The sequence below is a fragment of the Sinocyclocheilus anshuiensis genome, unplaced genomic scaffold (genome assembly GCF_001515605.1).
Source record: "Sinocyclocheilus anshuiensis isolate Anshui unplaced genomic scaffold, SAMN03320099.WGS_v1.1 scaffold1051, whole genome shotgun sequence".
Lineage (NCBI taxonomy): Eukaryota > Metazoa > Chordata > Actinopteri > Cypriniformes > Cyprinidae > Sinocyclocheilus > Sinocyclocheilus anshuiensis.
In genome coordinates this window covers 1,911,935-1,924,095 of record NW_015546234.1, presented here as the reverse complement: position 1 = coordinate 1,924,095, position 12,161 = coordinate 1,911,935, and the positions used below count along the sequence as shown (strand labels likewise).

The window sequence follows — 12,161 nt, the reverse complement described above, 5'->3', positions numbered from 1 at the left end:
TGCTGTCGTCTAGGGAGATTTGGAGCTGTTGAGTCTGTCTCTCTCTGGAGCGTGACTGATGAACTTCAAAAATGTGGCGCATTCCAAGGCCTTGTTTTCATCTGACTGTGCCCTCCGTCAGCCCCGGAGGTGTTAACATGATGATGCTGAGCAATAAACACTGCATGGCACAGGTTTGGAATACTAGGATGACACATGCAGCGTAAATACGTCTTCCTGATTGAAAGCCCCTGACAATTCATCTCCATTTACTTTAAAAACAGATCCAAAACAGTCATAACATTACAAGATGGGGCCGCGTGACCCCCTTCAATCATGCTGCTCACCTCCTTGTGGGCCTTCTCGGTTTTGCGGATGTCCTGGCGCATGGCGTCGATCTTCTGCATCACCACCTCCATCTCCTCCTCCTTGTCCCGCAGCTGTCTCGACAGACGCTGTTTCTGTGAGCGCAGCTCGGCCATGCGCTCGTTCAGCTCCGAAAACTCCTGCATGGCCAGCTTCCTCTGCTGGTTGGCGTCCTTCAGCTCCTTGGTCTGAGACTTCAGGCGATCCAGAGACTCCACCAGTTGCTGGAAAGGGAGAGCAAGAGAAATGAATGATAAACTGGGATGGAGGGGTGAGATCAGAACACCAGAAGATGTGAAAACGATAGCACTGAAAGAGTGTGCGAGAGGAGCAGTGGAAGGAGAGAACAAGAAAAGAGCAGCTGCGCCTGGAGAGAAAGGACTGAAAAGAGGCTGAGTGAGAAATAGAAATCATCAAGAGGATTGGGAGTTGTGCGCTAAAAGAACGGGTCACACACTCGTAAGGAGAAATGAACACAGACTGAAAATGGTTCTCATATCCCAGCCATGAAGAGCTTCGGCGGGTACGAGCCAACCCAGGGCTCTGGGTCAACAGTCAAGTGGAACGGCTTAACAAACTCGATTAGCTAAAAATGTGAAACGCGGTGAGAACCTTGACCTGCCCTGTGTGAGGGGGTGATGACATTAATCTTGATGAAGCGGGCCAGTGTTTATGAACTTCTTGAAGAGGACATGTAACCTTCAGCACGAGGACAGGAGAACTGTTCTTTGCCAATTATGTCTGCAGTCACATAATCTGTTACAGCATGTAATCCGTTTCATGCACAGTATATGACGACACTCGCTGTTAAGGTGTTCAAGGGATTTTTACATCTCAGTATCTCAGTATTTTACATCTCAGTAGAACAGCAGAGTTGCTGTTCAGTTCAGTTTTTTTTTATAATAATTTATTTTAATGAGTTAAAACCATACAGCATGTTCTTTTTATTGAATCAAACAAATAAAGCTTACAATTTACTGGCCTGAGTTATTTAAATTTAAGACGAACTGCAGGTTGCAGCAGATATTTTCTTTCTTATGGTGACCTACACCTGCCTGTAGCGGAATATTGACAAAGAAAAAACGTAGGGTATATATCTATTGGTTATTAATTGGATTTTAAGAGGGTGTATACAATTTCAAAATATTTGTTTCTCAACATACAAAAAGAATCGTTAATGGAACGTTTAGGACTCGTTAGGCAACTGGAACCTTCTGATTGCCATCCAGGAAGGAATCTGATCAAATGTTTATGGGGCTGAATTTTGTGGGCATAATTTCTCTTACTACAAGAAAGCAGTTCTTGCATACAGGAATGGCTGGTAATTCAACTCTCCAGTCATTCATACCTTATGGATATCCTCTTTCTCCTGCTTGAGAGCTTTAACTTGCTTGTCCAGGGCTTTTAGTTTGCTGGAGGAACTTTCAAAGTCCTGTCGAAGAGTCACTGCCTCCTCGAGCTGGTGCTCCAGCCTATCAGAGTCTGGGGAGGGACGAGTCACTCAGAGTTAGCTTGAATGTGACTGATTAGCTGACACAAATGTCCAGCCAAATAAGCAAATTAGGAAATTCTGATAAGAGGAAGTTGTGTTGACTTGCAATCTTCACACAAAGACTTATGTGTGATCGTAGTTCATCTATAACGTAGGCGTGTCTGTAGTGCTTTGACATGACTCATAACAGACTTTATCATATCATATATCCACTGGCAATGATTGGGAGACCCATTACCTGCCAGTTTCTTTTTTAGCCGATCGATTTCCTCATTGAGTTTTTTAATCTCTTTATCACGACCAAGCGTGCCGGCCCCACGCCCAGAGCCATGGAGGGACTGAACAGCCTGAGTGGACTCTAGGAAATCATGTGTGGAACAAAAAAATCAGTAAATACCCAGAATACATTTCACTGATGGACTTACAAAATGAAACAGAACTACTAACACTAAATAAATTGTATAGCAATGGCTTAAAGTGATAATTCACCCAAAAATTAAAATTCTGCCATCATTTACTCACCCTTGTGTCATTTCAAAGCCACAAGACTTTTGTTCATTTTTAAAACACAAATGGAGATATTTTAATGAAACCAGAGAGGTTTATGTTGCTCCACTGAAAGCCCATTTCACCAAAAGTTTGTATACATTTCACCAAAAAAGTTCATAAAGAGATTGAAAAAGTAAAGTACGGTTTAATCCGAGTCTTATGAAGAGACACCTTCACTTTATATGAGGAACAAATTAATTTAGGCTTTTATTCACGTTCACGTGCTCAATTCATATGGAATACATTTACAATGTCTTTTTGATGTTTTGGTGGAATGGACTTGCAATGAAGGGACAGAAATCTCTTAGGTTTCATTAAAAACATCTTCATTGTGTTTCAAAGATGAACAAAAGTCTTCTGGGTTTGAATGACATGAGGGTGAGTAATTGAAGACAATTTAAATTTTTGGGTGAACCAACGCTTTAAACGCTTTCTTTAGATATCAGGTGGAGTTTATGTTTATTACCCTGCAGCTTGCGGTTGAGCTCCTGTTTCTCCTGCTCCAGACAGAGAATCCTCTTCTCAAAGGCTTCCACCGGCAGACCTCCATCCTGGAGATCCTCCCCAGCACCTCCATCCGCCAGCGCCACCCTCCTCACGCTGCCACGGTCTGAGAAACAGCTCTCTGTGGTGTAGGTGAAGCCCACAAAGGGCAAGTGCTGCCCGGTGAAACCCGTGTGAGATACTGGGGGAGCGATGTCCTGCAGAGGGAAACGGAAGAAGTCAGAGGTCAAATACAAACAAGAGGGCATTCTAATATAATCAAGGTTTCAGACTTATGTTGCATGGGGAACCAAAAAAATTCCTTCAATGATAAAAGCATTTCAGAGTTAAACCAACCGGGTTTTTTAGCACATCATCATCTACATCAAAGTTGGAGGTGTCTGAGGGTGAGCTGACGTCAGGGATGTACGGTGCCTCTGTGTTGCGAATGTTCTCCCAGTCGATGCTGGAGAAGAAGGGGTGCTTCTTGAACTCCTCGATGCCATGCTGACCCAACCGACTCTCTCTACTGCAGATCAGACGCTGGATCAGATCTTTAGCCTCCTCGGACACATCCGTGATGTGAGAGGGGAACTGGAACCGCTCCTAAATAGCGCAAATTAGACCAGTTTACTTCAAACATCAATATTTCCAGATTTTCCACCCTAAACCACTACTCAGGGGTGACCAGATGTGCCGATAAAATTAGGGCAGTCCTGATTTTATGAACCATGTCATGATGTGTCCCAAAGGAGTTAGAGCCGGGATGTTATTTGTCATGATAACTAGCTTAGGCTTTATTTTTACTGGCTTTAAATAAACATTTTCAACTGATTCACTGTGGTTCATGCTTTTTCTGTCATGAGAAATTTCTAAATCCTCAAGATGCAAATGTGTGATTGCAAATGTTAATGTCTGTTTTTCTGTGGTGGGGAACATGTAAATTGGACAAATACCAAAAAACTTGGGAAACGCAGATCTGATACTCAGTATCTGTCTGCATCAGCTCTGACGCTGTCATTTTCTGCCGGATCAGTTATCGGTCCGACGAGACCGATCTAAATCTGATATTGTGCGTATACTATTCTGTGTTATTACACGGCTCTGTAGAATACTTGATTCTGATTGGTCAGTCCTGACATTCCGAGGTATGTTATCCCTCGATAACAACTGGTGAAAGCTGATAACACAGGCTCAATTATTTAATTGTACAATGTGTACAATTATTTAATTATGTCATCCTGGTACTCGCTCTCGTTTCATACAAACGCAGCTGCTGTCATTTTGTGATGACTGTTTTGTACACTGTAATGGATTATAGGAACTAACAAGAACTAATAATAACTAACATACTGGTAAGACTTAAACAGTTTTGTCTTAAATCAATATCTTTTATCACCTTAATTATTTATGTGGTGAAATGTTGTGTAATAAGTGGTATCCGCATCCCTTCAATGTCTAGCAACTGCTTTCTTCACGGAAGCTTTGCGTTCAAATGTTTCAACTCAAATCAATATTTTGTGTCTACTTATTTACTTATGTGGCAAGTAGTCGTATAATAAGCAGGATAATGTACATTCGGAGGGGTCTTTTATCACCCTGAAGGGGGTTATTCTGCGATAACAACCGGCTGGATGTACGTGTAAGTTTTTGTGCACTATATTCCAAGTGTTCTGAAGTCGTTCCATAGTTTTATGTGAGGTACAGATGAATATTTAAGTCGTTAAATACAATTTCACTTAAACTCTTCTCTCCACTGCGGCTGACTGTCATACTACATTCAGCATTCAAACTGCATGTTGCGTTCAGTTACGAAAGTCAAGATGTTGAAACTGTCCAAGATTATTCAATGCACCTATTTTTATAAATGATCTGTGGATAAAGATCAATGTTTTGCATAAAAGGACTTTATCTTGCTGGAGTTTAGTGCTGTCTCTAAATCATGTTACTTTCTACCAGGTGTCTGTTAGATCACAACACTGGAGTAGAGAGCCCTATCACACAGATATAATACATTACGCATCAATATCTCTCTGTGCTTTGAACTTTTCTACGCGGAGCGCTGCACACTGTGAATCAACTCAAAAAAAAAAAAATGGTATCGGTGCATCCCTACAAAAAACACATTGATGAAGCATCTCACCTCGTGGTTCATGATCTTCCCGTAGGTCTCCACCAAGGATTCAGCGTAGAAGGGCGTCTCGCCGTAGAGCATCTCATACATGCAGACGCCAAGAGACCACCAGTCACACTCCAGCCCGTACTTCCCCATGCCGTCTTCCATGGCCTGCAGGATCTCAGGGGAGATGTAGTCCGGGGTGCCCACAGCCACTGATGACCGGACCTGCACAGGGGATGACAGGAAGTGAGGTCACAAACAAGGCTGAATAGGTTCATCTGCAATTTAAAAATGTAAAATTTAAATTTTCAGCAAAGATGCATTCAATTGATCAAAAGTGACAGGAAAGATTTCTATGATGTTATAAGATTTATTTCAAATAAATGCTGTTCTTTTCAACTTTTAATTCAAAGAATCTTGGGGGGAAAAAATCATGGTTTACACACAAATATTAAGCAGCATAACTGTTTTTAACATTGATAATAAAATGTTTTTTGAGCAGCAAACCAGCATACTAGAATGATTTCTGAAGGTTCATGTGATACTAAAGACTCGAGTAATGGCTGAAAATTCAGCTTTGCCACCACAGAGATAAATTACTTTTTAAAATATAAAATAAAGCAGAAAACAGTTATTTCAAATTGAGATTTCACAATATGGCTATTTTACTGTATTTATGATCAAATAAATGAAGTCTAGGTGAGCATAAGTGGCTTCTTTCAAAAACAGTACAAAAAATAAAACATACAAAATACAATTTAAAACCTCACAGACCCCAAACTTCTGCAAAGTAATGTACTTTAAATGAGTGACAACATCTATAAACAAATTAACCAGCAGTGTACAACAACACTACTATAAAGATCTAGAGACATAATATTCACCATGACAAGTCTTGCTCGATCTTGCCCATAAAACATGTACCATACAAAAGCACTCAAAATATGTCTCGACCTTCGGTTATTTTGGCAGAATGTTTAATTGCAGAGAAGACGTAAAGAGATAACTGAAGATAAGTTTGAAAGATGTTGAGAGACGCATAAAGATGCCTTCAAGCAACATTACAGACAGCATGACAGACACAAATTAGGGCTTTGTGGCTTTTACTTTAATGTTTGCAAAAACATATCTATATATAAGTGTGCCAATAAACAGACAAAATGTACTTTTACCAGGTACAATAATACTTATACTAATATTTATTACAACACAACATTTATTTTGAATTTCTTCATTTTTACATTAAACTATCAAGCTTTCATTTCCTGCTGAAAACTGCTGGGAGCCTTTAAAGCTTCTCTTATGCTAAAAACGGCTGGTTTATAAGCACTCCTCAAGTTCTCATTACAAGATGATGCATTTTCAAACGCATGTTATAAGCGCATCAAACTTACAGCATATGCAGAAATAAGATTGTGTGGAGCAATATTAACTGTGAACGGTTCACAATTTTGGTCTTATTTCGAATAATCACGCAAAGATCTCCTGTACTCGACATCTAAATATAGGAGTAACATCTACAAATATGCAGGGATCTGTTCAGTTGGTGTGGAACACAGGGGCCAGTTGCATAAACACAGCCGCTATGTTAAGACTGTGTTTTAAGAACTGGTTTGACCAACTAGTAGCTAGCCAAGAGGTAATCAGATCTACTTTTTGGATTCAAATTAGACCTCCCTTTTTATAGCTGACTTTATAAAAGTTCTGACCAGTCTTAAAGAAAAAAAAATTAGATGACTATCTTTTTAAGACTAGTCTAAGCAGTTTATGCAACCGGCCACAGCACATATGCAGCTGAAAAACTAAAGCCTCGCTTTTCCCTTTTACTGTACATGCTGCTGGCACAGAGGACACACACACACACACACAGAGCAGTAGATAAAAGCTGTTTTGGCCTTGGTCTTGTTATCAGTGTGCTATGGTGACTCATTAGTCTGTGAGACAGAGGGGTGGGCAGCGACGGGCCTTTCTAATTAGCCCATCCCTTGTAGGCCAGCAGGGCCAAAAGCAGCTCTATTAATGTCAGGAGCAGAGAGAGAGGAGAGGGCAGGGGCAGTGCTTTCACCCAACAGATGGAGACCACCCTGCAAGGATGACAGACAGACTCTGGTTTTAGATCGACACTTGAGTTCGAAGTTGAGCCCTTCATCACATACTCACCGTGCCGTCTTGCATCATCTTCAGGCAGGAGCCGAAGTCAGCCAGACGGATGTGACCGTTCATGTCCAGTAGCACATTGTCTGGTTTTATGTCCCTGTGAGAACAGGAAACACAACATTTAAGCATGAAATGACTCAAGAGGAGCTTTAAAAAGCAGTGGTTCTTAACCAGCTTTGCTTCAGGACTTCAGGATTTTACATTGGACATCAAGTGATGACCCAAATCCAAATTGTTTAGCACACAAAAATGTCAACAAAAATAAAAGATTGGTAACTATTAATATTAAAAGGAACTGCATTGGCCCTATAATATGTAAAATTATTAACCTCACTTATAATGACCAAGAAAATCGACAATTTTGGTTTCTAAACGTCTCTCGAATTTCGGTGGTTTCATACTCTCAGTAGTTGCACAAACGCAATGTGGTCAGCGGAAACCATACTTCATTGCAAGTTAACTTGTATTTAATGAAGTCTCTAGGTCGTGTCATTTTTCTTCTAAACCATCTGTAGTTTTGGTTTTCAAGGATGAGGGTATATCATGCATCCTGTCCAGGTTGGCATCCGGCTTATTTGCCTAGATTATATTTAATGGCTGATGAATCTGCTCAAAAATAATGGGCATCACTTTACAGTAAGGTTTCATTTGTTAACTTTGTTCATTTGTTTGTAATTTCAACTAATACATTTAAAATAAATTAAACATGTTGTTAACATTTGTTAATATGCTGTGAACAAACGATGAAAAACTGTATTTTATTAACTAACATTAACAAAGACTAATACATTCTAAGAAATATGTACACTACCGTTCAATAGTTTGGGGTCGGGTAGATTTTTTTTTTTTTGAATGAAGTCACCCAGGCTGCATTTATTGGATCAAAAATACAGTGAAAAATTGTGAAATATTATAACAATTCCAAATAACTGTTTTCTATTTTAATGTATTTTAAAATGTAATTTATTCCTGTGATGGCACAGCTGAATTTTCATCTGTCTTCAGTCTTTCCAGTCTTTAGTGTCACATGATCTTAAAGAAATCATTCTAATATGCTGATTTGTGCTCAAGAAATATTTCTTATTTATAATCAGTGTTGTGCTGCTTAATATATGTGGAAATTACGATATAGTTTTTTTAACATTACTTTAATGTATTAATTACTGTACTTAAATCAATTAATTTCTTTGAAAGAAAAAATACAAATCTTACTGAACCCAAACTTTTGAATGGTAGTTTAGATATCATTAGTTCATGTTAGCTAATGCAAGCATTTTGCACTCACATTGCACTGTGAGGTATTACTACTCCAGTGGGCAACCCACTCTGCGGCTGCTCTCCAGGGTGGCTGTTTCTCCATGCCCAGCCATGCCCTGCCTTTGTTCACCCTCCCCCCTTCACACACACTCAGTTCCTGTCTCTCGACGACTGGGCCTCACACACAGTGCCCTCTGATTCACAGCCCTGGCACCATGGCGAGCACAGCGGGTACAGAGTAAACATGATGTCAAAACTCATCACACACACACACACACCATTCACAACCTCACTGGGTGTCAGTATAAGCACGAAGGGTTGTACTCATGGACACGTGTGTTTACGAGCGCTAGCATGACTTTAGTCAGCTGCTTTGGCTTGACAGGCTGGTTACTATAATCAAGAATGATGGGATGTGTTTAAAAGGCTGTTATGATTGGTTGGGGGAATAGAGTTAAAGGCATAGTTCATTAATTCACCCTCACGTCAATACAAACCTGTATGACTTGTTTTTGTCAATGAGACACAAAAACAGACGTTTGAAGAACATTAACACTACCCTTTTCCATAAAATGAAAGCTGAAGGGAACTGATGTTACAAAAAACATCATAGAAGTAGTAAATTTTTAGTAGTAAAATCTAATTTTTAGTTTAATTAATGCACTTTAATCTAAATCTTCTGAAGCAATATGATAGTTCTGTGAGAGAAAGAGACTGAAATCTAGGTTATTCGCTAAAAATATTGCTTGACAACAGTAGCCGTTCATATTCATTGTATGGAAAAGACCAGCGTGAATTTTCTTGCTAGGGTCACACAATTTGGGTGAAAAAAAAAATCGAATTGCGATTTTTTTTTTTGTTAAAAATTTATATCAATATGACTATAAAGTATATTTATATGACTTTATTATGATTATTATTATTTAAAAAAATATTACACAAAATAAGAAATATTCCTATTGTAATTTAACTGTAAAATAAAAAAAAATTGAGAATAAGAAAAAAAATCTATCTTACAATAAAATACAGTAAAACTGGAAAATAATACTAATATGTGTCTTAATTTCCTTAATGTTCAAACAAAAGATCCATTGAGCTTTTATTGGCGCATGTTGCATTTCCAAAGTTATATGTAACCCAAACTCTGAGCAAATGCAGTTTGTTTGGAGCAGCATTTACTGTGAAACTTGGTGCTTGGAAACACTAAAAACACCAGATCATGAGCTGCTTGTGTGTAAAAGTGCTGCGCTTCACTCTAAAGCAGTGCATGTATTCATTTAATTAAATCATAGCTTTTGTAGTTCCATAATCACACTAAGCAATATCACTATTACAGTCTTATTTTGATTCATCCAGTGCTTACATTCGGCTAAACATTTCCTTATGGGTTGTATATAATGTGAGGGAGAGTAAATGTTCAGTTTTTGGTAAATTACCTCTTTAACGTCGCTACTGTATCAGAGGTGAAGCCTTCACAAGCTTCCACAGAAGGAAGGAAGAGGGGGCTCAGCTGGACCAGATGGCAGTCCAGGACAAGCAGCCAGGAAGAGGCCCCTGAACCTGAACAGATCTGCAGCCCAGAACACCACAGCCATCTGCGGCCATTTCATTAAATGTTTCATGTGGGAGTGGACATGTGGGTGAGGTGCTGTTGATGTCCAGTGCACCCATCACTCACACAGGGGTAATGACCAATCTGCCTTGCTTGCGAGTACATGTTCAAACACTGGGGCAGAATCCTACATTGGGCAAATTTTGTTTGGGCATATCGTTTTGTCTGGATCCAGTCTTGTGTTAAAAAACCTGACTATCAGCGCACATCACTGCTTATTCTGGCTAAAAACGGCCCACTTGAACAGAAAAGGGTTATCTGATATTTAAAGTGACCAACCACAGTTTGCTTTTTACAGACTTTTAAGGAATGGTAAATCAAAAACTTGTATATACAGTGGGGAAAATATTTATTTGATCCCGTGCTGATTTTGCAAGTTTGCCCACTTACAAAGAAATGAAAGGTCTGTAATTTTTATGGTAGGTTTATTTTAACGTATAGGGAACACCAACCAAAAAAATCCAGAAAATACACATTATATTAGAAATTGATTTGCATTTCAGTGAGTGAAATAAGTATTTGATCCCCTACCAACCAGCAAGAATTCTGACTCCAACAGATTGGAACACAGATTAGTCCCGCCACTTTAAGAAGTTACTCCTAATGTCAGCTCGTTAGGTGTATAAAAGACACCTGTCCACACAACTCCTAGAACAAAGCAAAACCTTGCTGAGAAGACCAGCATGAATGCCCAGGATTATATCCTAGTACCCCAACTCCTAGGTCATGGGTTCGATTCCCAGGGAATGCATGAGCTGATAAAAAAAAAAATTATACCTTCAATGAAATGCAAGTCACTTTGAGTAAAAGCATCTGCCAAATGCATAAATGTAAATGTCTGGGCTGGTTTAGGCTGGTTTGGTGCCGGCCTACCAGCATGATCTTTGTGGTAAACTTTTTGGCTAAGAAATTCCTGCTGGTTAAAGCTAATTACGAATCAAGTCTGCGTCTGATTCTCACTTGGTCTTTAATTCTCCCTTCACACACACAAACACACTATCATGTCACCTGTGTACGTAGCGTTGCTGATGGATGGAGTGGATAGCGAGCACCATCTCTGCCACATAGAACTTGGCCATGTCCTCCGGGAGTCGGTCCTCAAATTTACTAAGCAAAGTCAGCAGGTCGCCTCCCACATAATAATCCATCACCAAGTACTGCAGGAGGAGACAATATCATCTCTTATCACACAACACCATTCAATTACACAATCACTGACTCGGCACTTTATAATATCAACTGAACGACACCAATTATGATTATGAACAAATATTTATCACACAACCACACAGAATGCACTGTGACCTATCCTCCAGTACTCTGTATTAGTGTGATTGAGGGTTGTGCTATCAGAGGTTGCGCTACAAATAATCATCATCAGTCACTCTGATAAACATGACATTTTCATCGTGGCCAATTTTTCAATGCATCATTTCATTGATAATTATTTAAACATTATATAATGAATTACATATTAATTACATTAACTATATATGGCTTAGCGATTTTATCTAGCTTGCTTACCTTAAATACACCAAAAAATAGACGTTATTTATGCATTCACAGTGTTGTTATTGTTAGGGATGCACCGATACCACTTTTTCCAGTTCTCGCCCGATACCGATTTTATTTTTGGTACTTGCCGATACCAATATTTTTATTGCATTTGTAAATTTTTAAAATATTGGGTACAGAAACCAAAAGAGTATGTATAATGTTAGTTGGTTAACTTAATTTATCAAATAGATACAGTCAAGCCAAAATTTATTCTGACACCTTCAACATTTATCACTTTATCACAGTTTATTTGCTATAGTTTAGAAAATGGTAATAAAATATGACAAGAACTCAGAGTCAAACTGTGTCAGAACAAATTCAGCTTGATAATGTCAGATAACTTTGATAGAAAGGTAAGTAATAGATTACAATCAACCAAAAATTAGACGGCTGTTAGTATGACAGTATTTACACAACTATCAATACTTAGTCGGGCAACCCTTAGCCTTAATGACAGCATATAGTCTCCTGGGCATGCTGTCATCCAGCTTCATGCAAACCTGAACTTCAATGTTTTTTCCCAGACTCGGTCTGAATAATTTTTGGTCCCAAATTTGTATAAATTTTACTGGTAGTCCACTGTATGAAGA

The 12,161-nt window shown here is 39.0% G+C and overlaps 1 protein-coding gene across 1 annotated transcript in view; it reads right to left on the bottom strand.

Moving 5' to 3' along the window:
• The window catches only part of LOC107701514 (serine/threonine-protein kinase MRCK beta-like), an 83,658-nt gene that overhangs the window by 24,477 nt on the left and 47,020 nt on the right, over positions 1-12,161 (bottom strand). Inside the window, 8 exon segments of the mRNA XM_016503555.1 lie at positions 327-569; positions 1,694-1,827; positions 2,076-2,195; positions 2,853-3,087; positions 3,227-3,475; positions 5,013-5,213; positions 7,149-7,242; positions 11,023-11,171. Coding sequence (XP_016359041.1) covers positions 327-569; positions 1,694-1,827; positions 2,076-2,195; positions 2,853-3,087; positions 3,227-3,475; positions 5,013-5,213; positions 7,149-7,242; positions 11,023-11,171 — 1,425 coding nt within the window.